The sequence below is a fragment of the Arvicola amphibius genome, chromosome 8, assembly GCF_903992535.2.
Source record: "Arvicola amphibius chromosome 8, mArvAmp1.2, whole genome shotgun sequence".
Lineage (NCBI taxonomy): Eukaryota > Metazoa > Chordata > Mammalia > Rodentia > Cricetidae > Arvicola > Arvicola amphibius.
The window spans coordinates 130,959,580-130,978,113 of record NC_052054.1 but is presented as its reverse complement, the minus strand read 5'-3'; the positions used below and the strand labels follow the sequence as shown (position 1 = coordinate 130,978,113).

The following is an 18,534-nucleotide window of genomic DNA, read 5'->3' as shown; positions in this document are numbered from 1 at the left end:
TTAAAGAATTAACGGTTCAAAAGGTTTTTGTAATTTGAAAGAAACATTTTTTTAAAAAGAAAGCCATCTTCATGTATAAGCAAAAATAATTATCCCAGTTTTATCGAAAGCCATCACACAACCATACAGGGCATTGTTTTAATTGTTCTAAACTGGGGTAAAATCTGGAATTACATCAGTTATATTGCTAGTTTTGGTGATACGGAAAATGTTTGAAGCCCTCGTGTTTGTAACATAAAACTGCTTTGAGTAGCAAAGGTGACAACATGTTCTGTGGAGTCTGAGGAACCAGTTCACACTGCTGCCCAGCTCCTGAACCCTGGATTCTGTTGATTCAGACCTTAGAGTTATTACCCTGTTAGAATTACTGTGACCTCTCAGTTCTAATTTATCAAAGTACAATACAGGGAAGAGACCCAAAACAGTTCTCAGCCCATTGCAAGATATACCATCAGTGGGTAAGAGCACCTTGATTTTGGACGACTTAAGAAAAGCAAAAACAGAAACAAACCCATTGTTATCTCTCTTCATTGTCTAATGAAAATAGGTCTTTTTGATAATCTTTAAGATCCAGCCATCTTTCTTATGTTAAAAAAGTTTAGACACTGGAAAAAAAAGTGTTATACAGTTAAGCAGATGTCTGAAACAGACTTTTTTCCTCCAAAGGAGAATTACAGTGACTAAAAGATGAGAGAAAGCATATTAAATCTTTTGGGACTAAACGCCAAGCTGGGGAGACTTAATATACAGTGTACTCATGCCGGCACCTGTGGATCACCGTTAGGAATAGGTTTGGCTGCTTCAGAGTTGGTGCCCAAACTTTTAAGTACTAAGAGACTTGAAATAACTATAGAATAAAAATTGAGGATGTCATCAAACCTATTCTGAAAAGCACCTATCTGTCTGCCTTCAGGAGCAAAGGTCCTTCACTCTGTTCAGTGTTAGGTGTCCAGGCAGCCTCCACAGGCCCTTCACTGCCTGAAAAGGCCGTGTGAGCTGGAGCTGCTGAGCTACAGGCAGTGGGAGAAGGCACAGAACTAGTGTTGGCTGGCAGCAGGTCTTGTCCGTGAACACACCAGAGAAAAAGAAAAAACTACATCTCAGCACTAAGCAGTGAGAAAAAAAATTGGAATGTGGCACTCTGGTTTATTGTCTTGCTTTTAATTAACAGCTATTCCTGTCTCTGGAGCACTATAAAGAAACTGCGTGCTGTCATATGATGAGTCAGCATGGATAGTGCTTCAGGAAGGACATGGGCGTACCCGTGGAGTCCACACTGACAGAATGAAGGTTGTTGACTTAGGGCTCAGTCTGGACTGGAGGTTCATGTTTGCACTCAAGGAAATCTTAAGTTGCCTGGCTGGCTTAATTTAAAAAGAAAACAAACACCCTAGAGATGAACCCCAGGAGATGGAGACTGCAGGTTGGTGAGCATGAGGCAGGACTGGAGTGTGGCCTCTGTGCTCAGATGAGATACAGTTGTTGTACATGTTGAAACTAACTGCAGTTACGTTAAAGATCATTTCATAATCAGAATTGTAAGCCCATAAATACTTGGTGAGCAATTTCAAAGATCAAAATAAAAATCTAAGCAGGGTTTTTAAAAAAGCACAATGACTTTTAGTCTTTTTCCCCTAACTCCATGGCTGGCTGAAGAGTGGCTGGAGGTGCCACTTAAACATCTTTATGATGCGGTTCCTTCCTGGAAATTAGGGTAGCGAAAGGACACAGTGTGAAGACTGTCTCCTCCAGCTGTTCTGTCTTCTTCACCCAGACTCACTAGAGTTACTTTCTGCTGGAGGGACAGGACCAAAAGACTTCTGCATTTGGCATTGGTTATCTTTACAGCAGGCACAGACTCTACAAGATGTGCTCATTTGTAAGAAGTGGGATGGCCAGTTTTTATTCTCTTGCTTAAAAATAACTAGGATTGCATTTCATTCCCACCAACCTATAGGTTGGTAAGTGCACACTTTTTCATGTACCAAAGGCACCGAGAACAGCGTGAACATAGTAAAGCCGTCAGTACGTGCTTGCTTTAAGCGGACTATGACCCTGCTCCATCGGAACACCTGGCCACCTGTAAAAGCCCTTCACTCAAGCTAAACAGGAAAGTTCTCAGCAGCTCCAGTAGCTATGGATGAAATTGTGAAAACTCATTTTGATCATGACAGTCAAGAATCCCAAATGGATTCTTTGCATTAAAACCTGGTGAATGATACTGACTTGACTTCTTTATCTCTCGTGGAGAACAACTTGTAAAGAAGGCATTGCAGAAGTGACTTTTTTAATGATGTACTGCACTGGGCACAGGGAGTATATTTCATATTTCTACTATCCGCAAATTCAAATGTCTACTAATGTATACACTATATGCGAAGGTAAATGACCCAAAGATATAATTGGGGCAGTACATTACAGTGTGTACTGGACATTCTACAAAAAAAACAAGACTCCTGAAACCAAACTGATGAAGCTTTGCAAGACTACTTAGTTAGGATTATAGCATTAAATATTTCTTGTGTTGTAGGCAAAAAGCTTACCTGTGAAGACATCTCAAGATGTGGCTGGGATCATGGCAGGACTATTGCAACTAGAACGCCATGACTTTCCTATGTACAACCACAGTGTCTTCAGCATTTTCCCTTCCTGTGCCATTTACCCGTTCTGTATATTGAAGGCTTTCCCGAATTAAAGTGCCCCTTTATATGTAGTATTCAAGTGTCAGTTAAGCAGTTCTAAATTCAGCCAACTGAGAAAAACAAAAAAGCGCTACAGATATAGCAAACATTCTCATGATATCCTCAAACTGAGGAACTGCCCATCTACTTCTTCTATAACACATGCACATGTGGCACATGGACAGACAGGAAATACCTTCTAGATTTTGGTCCAATCCATATGATAAACAAATTATAAGTGACAACTATGTCTCCTTCCACTCAAAATATACAAAACCCTATTTTCTGATTAGGAGGCAAAAGAAATAAATAGAATCAGTTCTCTCCATATATACACATTCACAGATGTATACACACGTATATACACACAATCTGTAAAGCTGTGTGTACATGCATGTACACACAGGCAGCACATATACACACAAACACACATACAGCTGGACACTACCTGAATAACATTTCAGGAGGCTATGAACACCTGGATTCACAGATGATCAGGTAAACTGATTGTAGAACTGATTATAGATATTAAGTCTTGTGGCTACCAGTCTCTTGAGAGCTTAGTATTCTGGTCTCTTTTAGGGGGAGCGGGAGGGGGTCCTCTTCGCAGTGTTGCATAGCCTGAAATATGACTGCCTCCAAAGCCAGCCTTCTGCTGGTCAGACAGCAGTTCTGGTGGTGGTGGGGGTAGTGCCATGTCGTCCATGGTGGCCGTGGGTTCTGCTCTGGACATTCGTGAAGAGGAGAGGGAGCCATGCCGCGTGATGGACTTGCGCTGCAGTGTCCTGTTAAGATCAGCTAGGAATCCAGGCTGGACACTAAGGCTGGATTTGGGAGAGGTGGGCACTTGTGGCACAGCTGTGGTCACCGCTGGTTGCTCAGAGACGTCAGCTTGAGTGAGGCGGGTGCTATCATTTCGTTTGGGCCGGGTGGGCGGGGCCTTCTTCACAGATGTTTTAGACCATAGCTGTGGCTGAGGACTAACAACTGCCACTTTGGGGGAGGTGTTTCCCGAGAATATGGCTGGAATCTCAATAGGGGGCAGAGGAAGCTCTATTTCAGGCGGAGGGGGTGGAAAGTCAGAATCGGATGGAGGAGATGGGAATTCCACTACGGAGTCCTTTCCACGCCCACTCAGAACAGAAGGCGTTGTTGACACACTCCCTTGCTGGTGGATTCCAGGGAGATTGACTCCAGAAAGGTGTAGTTTCCCAGGTTTGGGAGGTGCTGCAGGAGGAGGTGGGGTCTCCTTGTGGGGAGACCCCGATTCTGCTGGCGGTGCAAACTTGCTGACTAGACTGTCTACCGAGGGCCGCTTGGGCTCAGGGTGCTCGGACTTAATGCTGGAGTTGCGCTGTGGGGTTGGGGGTGGTTTCTTTCCCCCAGGGCTGGACATCTTACTTGGCTTTTTGCCTGGAGATCCACCTTTGTCAGGGATAGGTGAAGCCACGGGTGGCACTGGGGGTGGGGGTGGGGGTGGGGCTGGGGCTGGGCTTGGAGGAAGTGGAGGAGGAAACACCAGGCTGCTTTCTGGAGGGGGAGGAGGGAAATCTGGGGAAGGGACAGGGATTGAGCTGGGCTGCCACTTGGGTTTTGCTTTCACTGCAGGAGGGGACTGTGGGGTGACACTTGCCGGGAGGGGCTTTAGGGGCTGTGAGTCCACAGGAGGAGGAGTGGGAGAGCGTGGGAACTGACTGGCTATCTGCTTCACAACTGAGGGCATGGGGGACAGTGGAGAGGGGGGTGGCTTCACCCCAAAGCTCTGCTGCTTGGGTAGTGTTGGTGGTGGACACGGAGCAGGCTGAACAGGGGGAGAGGGTGGAATGTGAGAAATGGGGAAAGCTGGCTGCTTCTTTGCTGGGGGCGCTGGAGGTGCAGGGGTGAGTGGTGCAGCTTGTGCCACTATTGATGGTACAGTTTTGGTGCTGGATGAAAGAGGAATGGTCACCAGGGGTTTAGGGGGTGCTTGAGGAGGGACAGTTGCAGGGATGGGAGGAGCTGGTGGGGGTGTGGGAGGTGCCACTTGATGAACTTGATGAATCTTCAGTGGAGGGGGTTGGGAGCAGAACTGTGGCAGGGACTGGGCGCATGGCACTGGCTTTAACTGGGCCATGGCTGAACCAGGGGTTGGGGGTGGTGGAGGAGGAGGGGGTGGAGGAATAACTCCATTGGGGGGCACCACAATTTGAGCCTTGAGGGACTGTGAAGCCAAAGGCAGAGGTTGCATGGCTGGGGGTGGCAGAGACTTAAACAGGGACCCTGAATGCTGAGCTGCGTTTTGCAGCCTGGTGATTGTGCTGTACTTGACAAACATGGTGGCTGATGAGCCTGCAGAAGGTGCAGACTGGCTAGGGAGAGGAGGAGGAGGAGGAGGAGGAAGAGGAGGAGGAGGAGGAGGAGGAGGCGGCGGCAGGGGGGGTGAAGGTTGTGAGGCAGTGTAAGGGGACAGAGGGGGCATAAGTGAAGTGTAGGACCGATTCACAGATTCCATTCTGGCCTAAAAGGAAGTATAAAAGGGAAGTGGGAGGGAGAAAAACACAACAAAACAGTTACAGAGGTAAGCTTTGACTCTATCAAACTAAAAAGCAAGGAATCTAGGTCATGCATGAGGAGGATGCAGCAGTTGGTGATTATAAAGACAATGTCAGGAGGGTTAAAATCTGATTCTCTAGGTAACAAGGATGCAGAAAATTTGTTTTACCCTGCAATACTCTTTTAACAGCTATACTGACTAATAGTCTAGGAACAAGCTCCTGTTGTAAAGTCATTTGGGTGGTAACAGGATATGTGATTTCTGACTTTGGCAATGGGACTTTCACAAACCCTGCCCTAGGTCCTCCTGGGTCAAGAGTTCACCTTCAGATGCCATCCTAGGGTGAGGAATGCTGGTGGAGAGAGAACAGCTTTTTGATTCTAGTAAGCTGACACATGAGTGTGAGAATGCTCAGCAGTTGTGCACAGTCACACAGGAATAAAAGAACTCGACACGCACACTCGTGTTGTGTGAAACACTTGCATCCAACATGCACAGAAGTCCAGCAATGCGGGTAAGGGGAGCATTCTTTCTTTACGTTTGTTTTACTGGGAAGTACATAAATGTGTTGTAAGCATTATAAATCTTCACACAGAAAAAGCCAGATGAGAATAAGAAGAAACTCTGCAGAACTAAAAGAAGTCATCAAGTAGGAGCTAGGGCTTGCCAGTAAGCTGCCGACCACGCCGTCTGGGTGGTATTATTGCCGAAACGACTACATTTGGTTGCTCGCTGCCTGAACCAACCATGTATAAATCTCTGGCTCAAGGACTTCTGAAGTAAGGAAATGAAGCAATTTTGATTTAATAACTTTGGGAACACCTTTTGGGCTCTTATTTCTGTGAAGAAATAAGGTAAGCCACCTCTTTTCAATCACAAGCGATGTCTGATTGAGATTGAGGGTACTTAGGACTAGAGTGTTCATTCACAGAGCTGAATTCTAATGCCTTATCAGGACATTCACATGGTTCTCTAAAAATTATACATGAAAGGAAAAGTATTAGTTTGTAAGATTTGGTTATAGGCGTCACCCAGGTTAATGTATTTCAGAGAACAGCCCTGACCTTAACTTGACCCTGTCTTGGCTGCTTCAGGCCTGCAGACCTTAGCTGTGTGGGCCTTCTCATGTGGCACCTGAGACTGAGGTAACAGAAGAAACACACAGGATTAAGACTCAGACTAACACTATTGCATAGCAGGGTTGATTCTCCTTTGGAAACTACAGTGACAGACTTTGTTTCCTAATCACAGAGTCTTTGTTTTCCTTGATTTCACAACCTGGAATTTTGTGCATGCTCTGCCACTGAGCGACATCCCCAGCCAAGGCAGAGTCTTTCACTCAGACATGTAAAATCACACAGAATATTGTTTCTAGTATGTGCTTTGGTTCACAAAGAACTAGGATTGTTGACATGGTCCTACTTAGAAGGCTGAGACAGGAGGATTACACACTGAAGGACAGCTAGGAAAGCTAAGTGTGACAGACTATCTCAAAACATAAAAAAGGATTGGGACACAGGTCTCTGACAGAGTGTTTGCCTAGCTTGTGCAAGGTCCTAGGTTCAATACCCAGTACTTGAGGAAAAAGGTTCTAGGATTGAAGAAAGAATTATTAAAATTTTCTGATAAGGGATTTTTAACAGTGTTTAAAGAATTTAGGTCATTAAAACCAATTATTAACTACTCATTTTCATACCTCCCACCCCCATGCCAGTTAATCAACCACATATAAAAATTAGGTAATGAATCTGTTTTGAGGACAAATTTAAATGTTCCTTTTGATTCTCATTTGTGAATGTGTTTGTATTTGTGACTCAGACCAAAAGGAGCAAACCAAAACAAAACAACAAAGCAATGATTGTAAAAATCAAGAGTCTGGCCAGGGTGCCACTGGCTCCTCAATGATGGGTATACCCTTTCTGCTTGAAGTAGTGACTACAGCCAGAACATATCCTTCCTATAGGAGTTCTGAGGCTATCTGATGGAGGACTACTTAGCTAAGAAAACCTCTAAGGTCGCTCTCAAATCTTAACAAAGAAGTTTGTGTGTGCAGTAGATGGGGTTAATACAAAAACTCACGCTAGGTCACATGCAGAGAATAAGTGACTGTCAGCTCCAGTCGGGACATCTACACGCACGACCTCTCCCAAGGTGCAGGGACCATTAATCAAGAGGGAGAGGAAAATTTTAACTTGGAGAGGACCCAAGTGGATAGTGTCTTCAGGGCATAACAGAACCATTGTTCTAATGAGCTCAGCTATGGTTGCCTGCACAAAAGCAAGTCAGCATTGTAGCAGAGAGTGGGAAGGAGTTCATGAGCCCCCAGCCCTAACTGGGGAGCAGTTGACAGCTGACGGCTTCTGGAAAATGAGAGTCAGTTTTCTGTGATGGTGTGGCTCCTGGTGGAATGACCTAGATCCCAGGGGCTAGTCAGCTATGTATATATCAGCAGGACAAACTGGACTAAGTGAATTATTGAAAGGAAAAAAAAGGACATGAACTTGGGATGTGAGGTGGCTCTGGGGGGAGTGGGGATTATTCTTAAAATACTTTGTATTTACGTCTGAAATTTTCCTAATTTATATATATTATATATAAACACATATAATGTTCTTTTTTATGTTATATAAAATTATATTATATATAAGACATATATAATACATATATAAAAGAAAAAACTCTCAACATTATAGCCTGTAATAATGTTACTGAATATTAATTAACCAAGACTCAGGAATCCAAAATTTTAAGAGTGAATTTAGCCTTCTGCATAAAACATAGTTTGAGAAAATTTGTTGGGGTTATAGACCTCAAGAATGAAAGATAAGGACTGAATCTGAATTAATTAAAAACGATTAAGAATTGTAAGCAACTTCTCTGGGACTTTAGGGCAGTGGCACTACATGGTGTTGTTCCAGCAAACTGGTTGCGCTGAAGGGGAGGGGCTGCTGGTTAGACTGCATAAATAACTGCCACTAGAAACGAAATCAAGATCTTCGACAGCTCTGAATGGTTTTCCCTATTGTAGAATCGGTTGGCCCTCTAAGAAGGGAGACTGAAATAGTGCCAAATGAGACTCTGATAAAGGAATAAAAGAGTACAAGCTAAACCAGTGGATGGCCACACACTTTTATGTGTAAACTAAACTAGTGCATTACCTTGCTGGACTCCTCCAGCTGAGTGCCACGCTTCCAGGCTTCCGAGAAGATGGAGCTCACAGTGCTTTGGGAACGGATGTGTCCTGTGGGTAGGGTGTCAGAGACTCCACTGTCAGACTGATTAGAATGATTTGACTGAGACTCTGTTTAGAATATTAAAAAAAAAATTCATCAGTTATCATTTGATCATATGGCTATACACATTTTAAATGTTATGGGTAAATACTACATAGAATGGCAAATCAGCTCATCTTACTCTAACCTCAGCAAATATATTCTAGTAGAAAACCCTTATCTTACGATTAGTTTTTGATTAATTTGACTCTAACTTTTTTAATAGTTCACCATGAAAAACTGACACAAGCCAGTAGGACCCCCAAAAACCTGTCTTGGATAAAAATTTACTCTGAAGAAGTTTAAAAAAAAGAAGAAAGAAAGAAAAGAACTGCTGAGTCAGTAATTACTTCTACATTATCTTAAGAATCAAGCTTTTTCAGCATTTCCAGAGCAGCTAATAGTTTCAGACTTTTCCTTAGCAATCAGCAGTACTGGTGAGTCCTCCAATCAGGATTCAGGGACTGGCACCACTGAGCAGCAGTCATGCACAGCCTACGTCCAGGCCAGGTGACAGTGGGGAGCGACAAGGGCTGGGCTGGGACTGGAAGAACTGGAAAGATGACTTGCCATTATGTGTATGTATGTACCTTATGTGATGTCTGGCAAGTAGTAGAGACTTAAAGCTGTTCCCAGACAAACAATCACTTTGTGAAGAATGGAAGTATTAAAATAATCCAGTATCCTAAGCCCCAGCTTCTTCAAAGATAAGACCTTCTTAAGGAGTGTGATGAAAAGCTCTGACTACAACACTAGGCTCACTCACCATCCCTATCTGACAAGAGCCTGTAAGACTGGAGTACATGAATCTTCGAGCTCTTCAACATTAATCATTCTGATTTTATGTTTTACCCTAGAAAGTCTAACATTTCAGTGAAGTGTAAGGATGGCACTAGTGAAGGAAAAGGCATATTATTGCATGAGGGAATGTATGTAAGCACTGGAGCTAAGTGCTATGTGTCTGAAAAACAATATGCCTTTCCTCAACATGTTGGCCTTCTCTGAATCCTACTTGCTGCATGGCTTTCTAACCTTGTCTTTCTAGTCCAACTTCTCAGCATTTTTCCACTTTAAAGAACATTTCATTTTAGATTTTTATATATTATTTTCATATTAAAATAGAGTAAGTCTGAGTTCTTACCGATTCAGCATCTCGTCTGTCCCATTATTCTGTTTATAGTACATTTGCCATAGCTATGAAAAAACACTGATTTACTAATAACTATATGTCACATTTCATATATCCATACTCTGGTCCAGGATACCACAATATAGTTGGCCATCTTGACTCCTCTGAAAGGTGTTCCATTTTGGTCAAGTCTCATCACACTGTATCAAGGGAACCTACAATCAATGGGACTAAACACTGCTTGTCTACTTTCTCCACTCTGAAGTTTCTGCTTTCTCAACCCTACTCCTTTTTAAGGTCAATCACTATGTGTAGCTCTTCAAGAGGGCAATGTATGCACAGAAATAATTTAGAAATATTTTGTGAGGCTGGAGAGATCTCTCAATTAAGAGTGTACTGTTCTTGCAGAGGACTTGGATTCTGCCCCAGCACCCACATTAGGAAGCTGACAGCTGCTGGTAACTCTAGTTACAGGGGCCCAATGCCCTCTTCTGAGCACCTACATGTACATGGTACACACAATGTTTGTAGACACACAAAGAGTTGGCGGGACATGAAAAGAGCTGGGGGAAAGAACATTTTAACTAAAATGTACTTAAGGTCTTTAAAAATATTTTATATGGAAATTATGTTATCATGGATTCAAAGTGATGTATCTTCTAATTTGGTTATAATTTTATACCATTGTATATTTCTTTTGCTCAAAGTTATTCTAGTGTTAGACATTGAAACTTTCTCCAGTTGGCATCTATGCCCCTATGATAATCCCTTATCCTATTTTTAAGTCCTTCTGCTTAAGGCTCATCTTGTATATTCTCTACCACAGCTTTAGAACCAGCCACGTGCCCAAGAGTTCTGGTTCCTTCTTTTGGTGACTGGGCTGTGGGCAGTCTCATTATTACTGGGGTGTCCCTTCTTCTAGACCCCTTCAATGGACAGAAACAGAAAATACATACTTACATATATACAAGACATTTTCACAGGTTAGTGTTTGTGTGTGTACCACAATTCCAAATATGCTTTTTATTATTTAGAGATTATGTCACATCATGCAATTTTAAGTCATTAAACAATGATTCAGGGAAGGTTTTGAAAGAAGCATTTTACGGAAGATGTGAGTACAGATATGGGAAGTTGTAATTCTGAACTAGCTGGAAGTATTTTCCCTGCACGGCAATGTCAGGGATGTAGTATCCTGATGGCTTATGAGTACTTCTCCAAGCGGCTTCTATATCATGTCTTATTAGTTAGTATGTATGAGTTTTAAAGTGAACTTCATAAACAATTACAGTGCATTTCAAATACTTGTGAATAGTTCATAACATTGCACTTTTAACAATTTTGTGGAGAAATAAAGAAAAAAGTACTCACAGATTAGAAATTAGGTATGGCTGTGATTTTTAAGAAACAAAGCTGAAATTTCAAGATCTAATACTCTTAATACTGATGGTAAAATAGTGCTGTGTGGTACTTTTGAACTACCTGGGATGCTGGAAGAACTGGACCCAGATTTAATGCTGGAGCTGGATAAAGAAGTCCAATCATAAGCGGACTCTGTCCTCTTCAAGGCTTCTTGGTAATTTGTGTAGAGCTGCTTCCCATACTAAACAAAAGAGGACAAATAGTGACATTAAACTCTGAACTGATACAAGGAAGAATGTGGGAAGGGAGAGAAACATCTGTACACTATTTTAGTTTCTACTAATACATACAGTACTATAAATAGTCCTTAATTCTAGAGAGTTACATTCAAACTCATTTTCCTTAGTTGTAAGGACAGCAGGAAGACAATTTTATTGGTGTTTATAATAGAAATAAAAGTTTTATCACTCCAAGAGATCTAGGGCTAGATTCTTAGCACTCTTCAGGGGCACTGTTCCAAATCTACTTCATAAATAACCATAACTTAATTTAAAACTTTTTATTTGGGGGTTGGAGAGATCTGCTTAGGCTAAACTTGACTACATAATAATCTTATAATGTGAGAGACCTGCCTCCTGGCTGCACCACCAGCCCCACCACCCACTAGACTCTGTCCTTCCAAGACACACTCACCGCACAACCCCATGCACCTGAACATCCTCCCCGAGGCCAGCCCTCCCCTGCAACCTCAGCAGACTAAATAGGCACAGATGCAACCCACACCAGTTGGAAGAACAGATGAGTAAACAAACGCCAGTGTAAGAATACATCCAACAATCGAAAGAGCAATATGACAGCCAGAACCTATTGATCCTATAACAGCAAGACCTGAACATTCTGATGCAGCTGAAACACACCAAAAAAAGACCTCAAAAATAAATTTATGAAGATGAATTCCCTCAAAGAAATCAAGGAAAAGACAAACAAAAAATTGGAAGAAATCAATAAATTCTTTTTAAAAAGCAAAGAAAGCCAAGGAAAAGAAACAGGCAAAGGAATGGTTCAAGACTTGAAAACTGAAATGGAGACAATAAACAAAACACAAATGAAGGGAATTCTGGAAACAGAAAATCTGGGAAAGTGAACAGGAATTATGGATGCAAGCATCACCAAGAGAATAAAAGAGATATAAGAGACAATCTCAAGTGCTGAAGATACGAAAGAGGAAATAGATTCATCAGTCAAAGAAAGTGTTAAATCCAATAAATTCCTAACACAAAACATCCAGGAAACCTGAGACACCATGAAGACCAAACCAAAAGAATAATTAGGATAGAAGGAGAAGACCAGCTCAAAGACACAGAAAACATATTCAACAAAATTTTCCAACCTAAAGGAGGACAATGCCTATAAAGGTAGAAGAAACTTACAGAACACCAGATAGACTGGACCAAACCAAACCAAACCGAAACAACAACAAAAGTCCCCTCGTAATATAATAAAACACTACAAAATTAAAAAAAAAAGAATATTAAGAGCTGCAAAGGAAAAAGGCTGAGTTATGGCATATCTATCAATCAGAATTACACCTGACTTCTCAGTGGAGATGCTAAATGCCAGAAGGTCCTGGACAGACATTTTGCAGACACTAAGGGATCACAGATGCCAGCCCAGACTAGTACACCCAGCAAAACTTTCAACCATCATAGACAGAAAAAACAAGATATTTCATGATAAAACCAGATTTAAACAATACCTGTCCACAAATCCAGCCCTACAGAAAACATTAGGAGGAGGAAAACTCTATCACAAGAAAGCTAGTTCTTTTGCATCCACAAAAATACATGCAATAGGTAATCTCACATCAACAAAACCCAAAGAAAGGAAACACACATACTATCACCACTACCATCACCAAAACAACAAGAAAATAACAGGAATTAATAATCACTGGTAATTATCATCTTTTACTATCAATGGATTCAATTTGCCAATAAAAAGACTAACAGAATGGATACAAAAACAGGATCCATCCTTCTGCTGCATAAAAGAAATACCTCAACTTCAAAGACAGACATTACCTCAGAGTAAAGAGTTGGGAAAAAAGATTTTCCAATCAAATGGGACTAAGAAGCAAACTGGTGTAGTTATCCTAATATCTAACAAAATAGACCAAACTAAAATCAATCAATGGAAGACATTTCATATTTGTCATAGGAAAAAAAATCTATCAAGAGGAAATTTCAGTTTTGAACATCTATGTCCCAAATACAAGGGCACTCACACTGTAAAAGAAACATTATTAAAGCTTAAATCACATATCAAACCCCACACACTAATAGTAGGAGACCTCAACACCCCATACCCACCAATGGTCAGGTCAATCAGACAGAAACCTAACAGAGAAATAAGAGAACTAACATGTCATGACTCAAAAGGGCTTAACAGACATCTATAGAATATTCCACCCAAACACAAAAGAATATACCTTCTTCACATCACCTCATGGAACCTTCTCAAAAATTGACCACATACTCAATAACAAAGCAAACCTCAGAAGCTACCAAAAAAAAAAAAAAAAAAAAAAAAGGAAACCCCCTGTATCTTATCAGATCACCAACTAGAGAAAGCCTACAAACTCATGAAAACTAAACGGCACTCAAACGAATCACATCTGGCTCAAGGAAGAAATAAGAATATTAAAGAATTCCTAGAATTTAATGGAAATGAATCCACAACATACCCAAACTTACAGAACACCATGAAAGCAGTGCTAAGAAGAAATTTCATAGCACTAAGTGCCTACATCAAGAATTTGAAGAAATCCCACACTAGCAACTTGAAAGCACCCATGAAAGCTCCAGAACAAAAGAAGCAAATTCATCCAGGAGTAGATGATAGGAAATAAAAACTGTGGGCTGAAATCAATAAACAGAAACAGAATACAAAAAAAAAAAAAATCAATGAAACAAAGAGTTGGTTCTTTGAGAAAAATGAAGAAGATAGACAAACCCTTTTAAAAATTAAAAGAGAGAGAATATCCAAACTAACAAAATCAGAAATGAAAAGGGGGACATAACAACAAACACTGAGGAAGTCCAAAGAATCTTTAGGTCATACTTCATAAACCTCCACAAAATTGGAAAATCTAAAAGAAACGGACAATTTTCTTGACCAGATAAGCAATTTAAATAAACCTACAACCCCTAAGGAAATAGAAACAGTCATTAAAAGTCTCCCAACTCCACACACACAAAAAAGGCCAAGGCGATGGGTTTCAGTACAGAATTCCACCAAAATTTCAAAGAGCAAATACCAGCACTCCTCAAATTGTTCCAAGACTATAGAAACAGAAGGAACATTGCCAAGTTCTTTTTACAAGGTTACAGTTACTCTGATACCCAAACTATACAAAGATACAACAAAGAAAGAAAATTACAGACCAGTTTCCCCCATGAACATTGATGCAAAAATACTCAATAAAATACTGTCAAATCAAATCCAGAAAAATCATCCAAGTAGGCTTTATCCCACAGAGGCAGGGATGGTTCAACATATGAAAATCTGTCAATGTCACTATTACAAATAAACAAAAAAGAAAAACCACATTAGATGCTGAAAATGACTTTCATAAAATCCAACACCCCTTCATGATAAAGGCTCTGGAGAGAAAAGGAATACAAAGAACATACTCAAACATAATAAAGGCAATATACAGCAAGCCGATGGCCAACATCAAATTAAATGGAGAGAAACTCAAAGTGATTCCACTAAATTCAGGAACAAGACAAGGCTGTCCACTCTCTCCATATCTATCCAATACAGTACTCAAAGTTCTAGCTAGAGCAATTAGGCAACAAAAGGAGATCAAGGAGATACAAATTTGAAAGGAAGAAGTCAAACTTTCACTATTTGCAGATGATATGATAGTATACATAGATGACCCCAAAAATTTTACCAGGGAACAGATGATGAAAACTTCATTAATGTGGTTGGATACAAGATTAACCCACACAAATCAGTAGCTCTCCTATACAAATGGTAAGTGGGCTGAAAAAGAAATCAAAGAAATAATACCCTTTACAATAGCCACAAATAATATAAAAATATGCTGTGGTAACTCTAACCAAACAAGTGAAAGACCTGTATGACAAGAACTTTAGCTCTTTGAAGAAAGAAGTTGAAGAAGGTATTAGAAAACGGAAAGATCTCATGGATGAGTTAGATTTACATAGTAAAAATGGCAATCTTACCAAAAGCAATCTACAGATTTAATGTAATCTCCATCAAAATCCCAACAAAATTCTTTACAGATCTTGAAAGAGCAATACTCAGTTTCATATGGAAAAACAAAAAAATCCAGGATAGATAAAACAGTTCTGTATAATAAAGGAACTTCCAGAGGTATGAAGCTAAAGAAATAAAAACAGACATGTGGATCAATGGAATCGAATTGAAGACCCTGGCACAAATCCACATACTTATGAACATCTGATTTTTGATAACCCAAAATTATACTATAGAAAAAAGAAAGGATCTTCAACAAATGATGTTGGCATGTAGAAGAATGCAAATAGATCTCTATCTACTGCCCTGCACAAATCTCACGTCCAAGTGGATAAAAGACTTTAACATAAATCCAGTTATACTGAACCTGATGGAAGAGAAAGTGGGAAGTAGCCTTGAATGCACTGGCACAGGAGACAACTTCCGGAATGTAATACCAGCAGCCTGGACATTGAGACTGACAATTAATAAATGGGGCCCCTGAAGCTCAAAAACTTGTAAGGTAAAGGACACTGTCAATAAGACACAATGGCAGCCTACAGAATGGGAAAAGAGCTTCACCAACCCCATATCTGATAGATCTTCCAAAATATATAAAGAACTCAAGAAACTAGACATCAAAATACCAAATAATCCAATTAAAACTGGGGTAGAGATTTAAACAGAATTCTCATCAGAAGAATCTCAAATGGCTGAGATACACTCAAAGAACTGTTCAACATCCTTAGCCATCAGAGAAATGCAAATCAAAATGACTCTGAGATACCATCATACACCTGTCGGAATGGCTAAGATCAAAAAACACTAATGACAGCTTATGTTGAAGAGGAAGTAGAATAAGGAGAAGACTCCTCCACTGCTGGTGGGAGTGCAAACTTGTTCAGTCACTTTGGAAATCAGTATGGCATTTCTCAAACTGGACTCAATCCACCTCAAGATCCAGCTATATTACTCTTGGTCATATACCCAAAGGATGATCAATCATACCACATGTAGCAGGACATGTAAGAGGAGGTCACTTGTTGGTTTCTGGCCGCTTAGCTCCGAAATAACTACACAGATACTGTATCAATTAAATCACTGCTTGGCCCATTAGCTCTAGCTTCATATTGGCTAACTCTTACATCTTAATTTAACCCATCTCAATTAATCTGTGCATCAACACGAAGTCATGGCCTACCAGCAAAGTTTCAGAACATCTATCTCCAGCGGCAGCCCCAGGGCATCTCTCTCACTGTCTTCTTCCTCCAAGCACACAGCCTAGCTTTCTCCACCTCGATCTGTTCTTCCCCGCCACAGGCTCAAAGCCGTTCTTTATTCATTAACCAATAAAAGCAATACATAGTCGGAAGGACCTCCCACACCAAGGACACTTGTTTAATTATGTTCATAGCGGCATTATTCATAATAGCCAGAACGTGGAAACAACCTAGATGCCCCTCAACCAAAGAATAGGTAAAAAAAAATGTGGTACATTTACACAACGGAGTATTAGTGGTAAAAAACAATGACATAAAATTTGTAGGCAAATGGATGGACCTAGAAAAAAAAATCATCCTGAGTGAGTTAACCCAGACCCAGAAAGATAAACATGGTATGCACGCATTAATAATTGGATATTAGATGTAAAGCAAAGGATAACCACGCTACAATCCACAACACCAGAAAAGCTAAGTAACTAGGAGGACCCTAAGAGGAATGTGTGGATTTCCCTGTGAAGGGGAAATAGGTAAGATCTCCTGGAGAAGTGGAGGTGGGGATATGGTGGTGGAGTGGAGGTGACAACATGGAGGATCTGGTTGTTCAAGGTGGGAGAAGGACGGACAGGGAGAGTAATGAAAGAGATATGTTGAGGGCTGGAGAGATGGCTCAGTGGTTAAGAGCATTGCCTGCTCTTCCAAACGTCCTGAGTTCAATTCCTGGCAGCCACATGGTGGTCACAACCATATGTAATGAGGTCTGGTGCCCTCTTCTGGTCTGCAGACAGACTACTGTATACATAATAAATAAATATTTTTTAAAAAAGATATCTTGATAGAGGGCCATTTGGAATTAGGGAAAAACCTGGTGCCAGGGAAACTTCAAGGAATCTACAAGTATAACCCCAGCCAAGACTCCTAGCAATAGGGAAAGGGTGCCTAAACTGGCCTTCTTCTATAATCAGATTGATAGCTTCAACTTAACTGTCACCACAGGTTAATTATCAACAGAGAGCCTTCAGATTCAGAGATCCATAACCAAGCCCTGGGCTGAGCTCTGGGAGGAGGGACTGTACCAGCAAGGAAGGGAGGTTTCAAGATCATGATGGGAAACCCACAGAGACAGCTGATATGAACGAATGGGAATCTAGGGACTGTGGATTGATGGGTAGGGAGCCTGTGTAGGACCTAGGCCCTCTGCATGTGGGAGACAGTTGTGTAGCTTGGTCTTTTGTGGTCCCCCTAGCAGTGGGTTCAGGACATGTCCCTTACTCATGAGTTGGCTTTTTAGAACCTATTCTGCATGCAGGGAAGCCTTGCCAACCTTGATGTAGTGGGGAAAAGCTAAGTCCTGCCTTATTATGGTTATGCCTTGTTGACTTCCCTGGGAGGAGGAGTGAATGTGGGGGTGTAGATGGGAGGTGGGGGAGGGAACAGAAGAGAGGAAGAAGGGGAAATCGTGCTTGGGATGTAAAATAAATTTTAAAAATTTAATAAAAAAATCATAATGCATGCTCCAAAGTAGAAATAAGTCATTTTGATGCCACACAAGTTATTATCACCAGTATCATTCCACAGACATCAACATATTTCGCAACCTCCACAGAAAAGAAGGCATTTACAACATGAATTTAGGCCTGAGGAAACTAGACACTAGCAAAATGATGAGCACGAAACAACCAGAACCATCACCAACAACCCAAATTACCTAATTAGCTATTTCATTATTCCAGCCTCAAACGAAGAGGAACTGTACCTTTGCGATTCGGATGCCATTGACCCACTGGTGCAGAGTCCTCACGTCGTCACAGCAGAGGTACTTGATATACTGAGACTTCTTCTGGATCTGTGGGTGCTGCCAAAGGGAAGCAGAAGCCACTAAATCTAGAACTGACACTTAGCCCTAGGTCACAATCTTAAGAAACGGCAAACCAGTGCAGACTTTTTCCTGTTTGTTTTTCAAGACAGGGTTTCTCTGTGTACTTCGGGCTGTCGTGGATCTTGCTCTGCAGACCAGGCTGGCTGCACAAACTCAGAGATCCGCCTGCCTCTGCCTTCCAAGTGCTGGGAT

General features: G+C 41.2%; 1 protein-coding gene across 7 annotated transcripts in view; it reads right to left on the bottom strand.

Annotated features, from left to right (window-relative positions):
- Nucleotides 1-18,534, bottom strand: part of Raph1 (Ras association (RalGDS/AF-6) and pleckstrin homology domains 1) — a 109,220-nt gene that overhangs the window by 16,844 nt on the left and 73,842 nt on the right. For 2 of the 7 annotated variants that reach the window (XM_038338895.1, XM_038338896.1), the window contains 4 exons: nucleotides 18,220-18,318; nucleotides 11,098-11,218; nucleotides 8,373-8,515; nucleotides 2,271-5,178 (listed from right to left, as the gene is read on the bottom strand). In XM_038338895.1, coding sequence (XP_038194823.1) covers nucleotides 3,223-5,178; nucleotides 8,373-8,515; nucleotides 11,098-11,218; nucleotides 18,220-18,318 — 2,319 coding nt within the window. In that variant the 3' untranslated portion in view covers nucleotides 2,271-3,222. Of the gene's footprint in view, nucleotides 1-8; nucleotides 1,671-2,270; nucleotides 6,355-8,372; nucleotides 8,516-11,097; nucleotides 11,219-18,219; nucleotides 18,319-18,534 lie in introns of those variants that run through there. The other 5 variants (XM_038338898.2, XM_038338901.1, XM_038338897.1 and 2 more) reach the window with 4 other exon arrangements.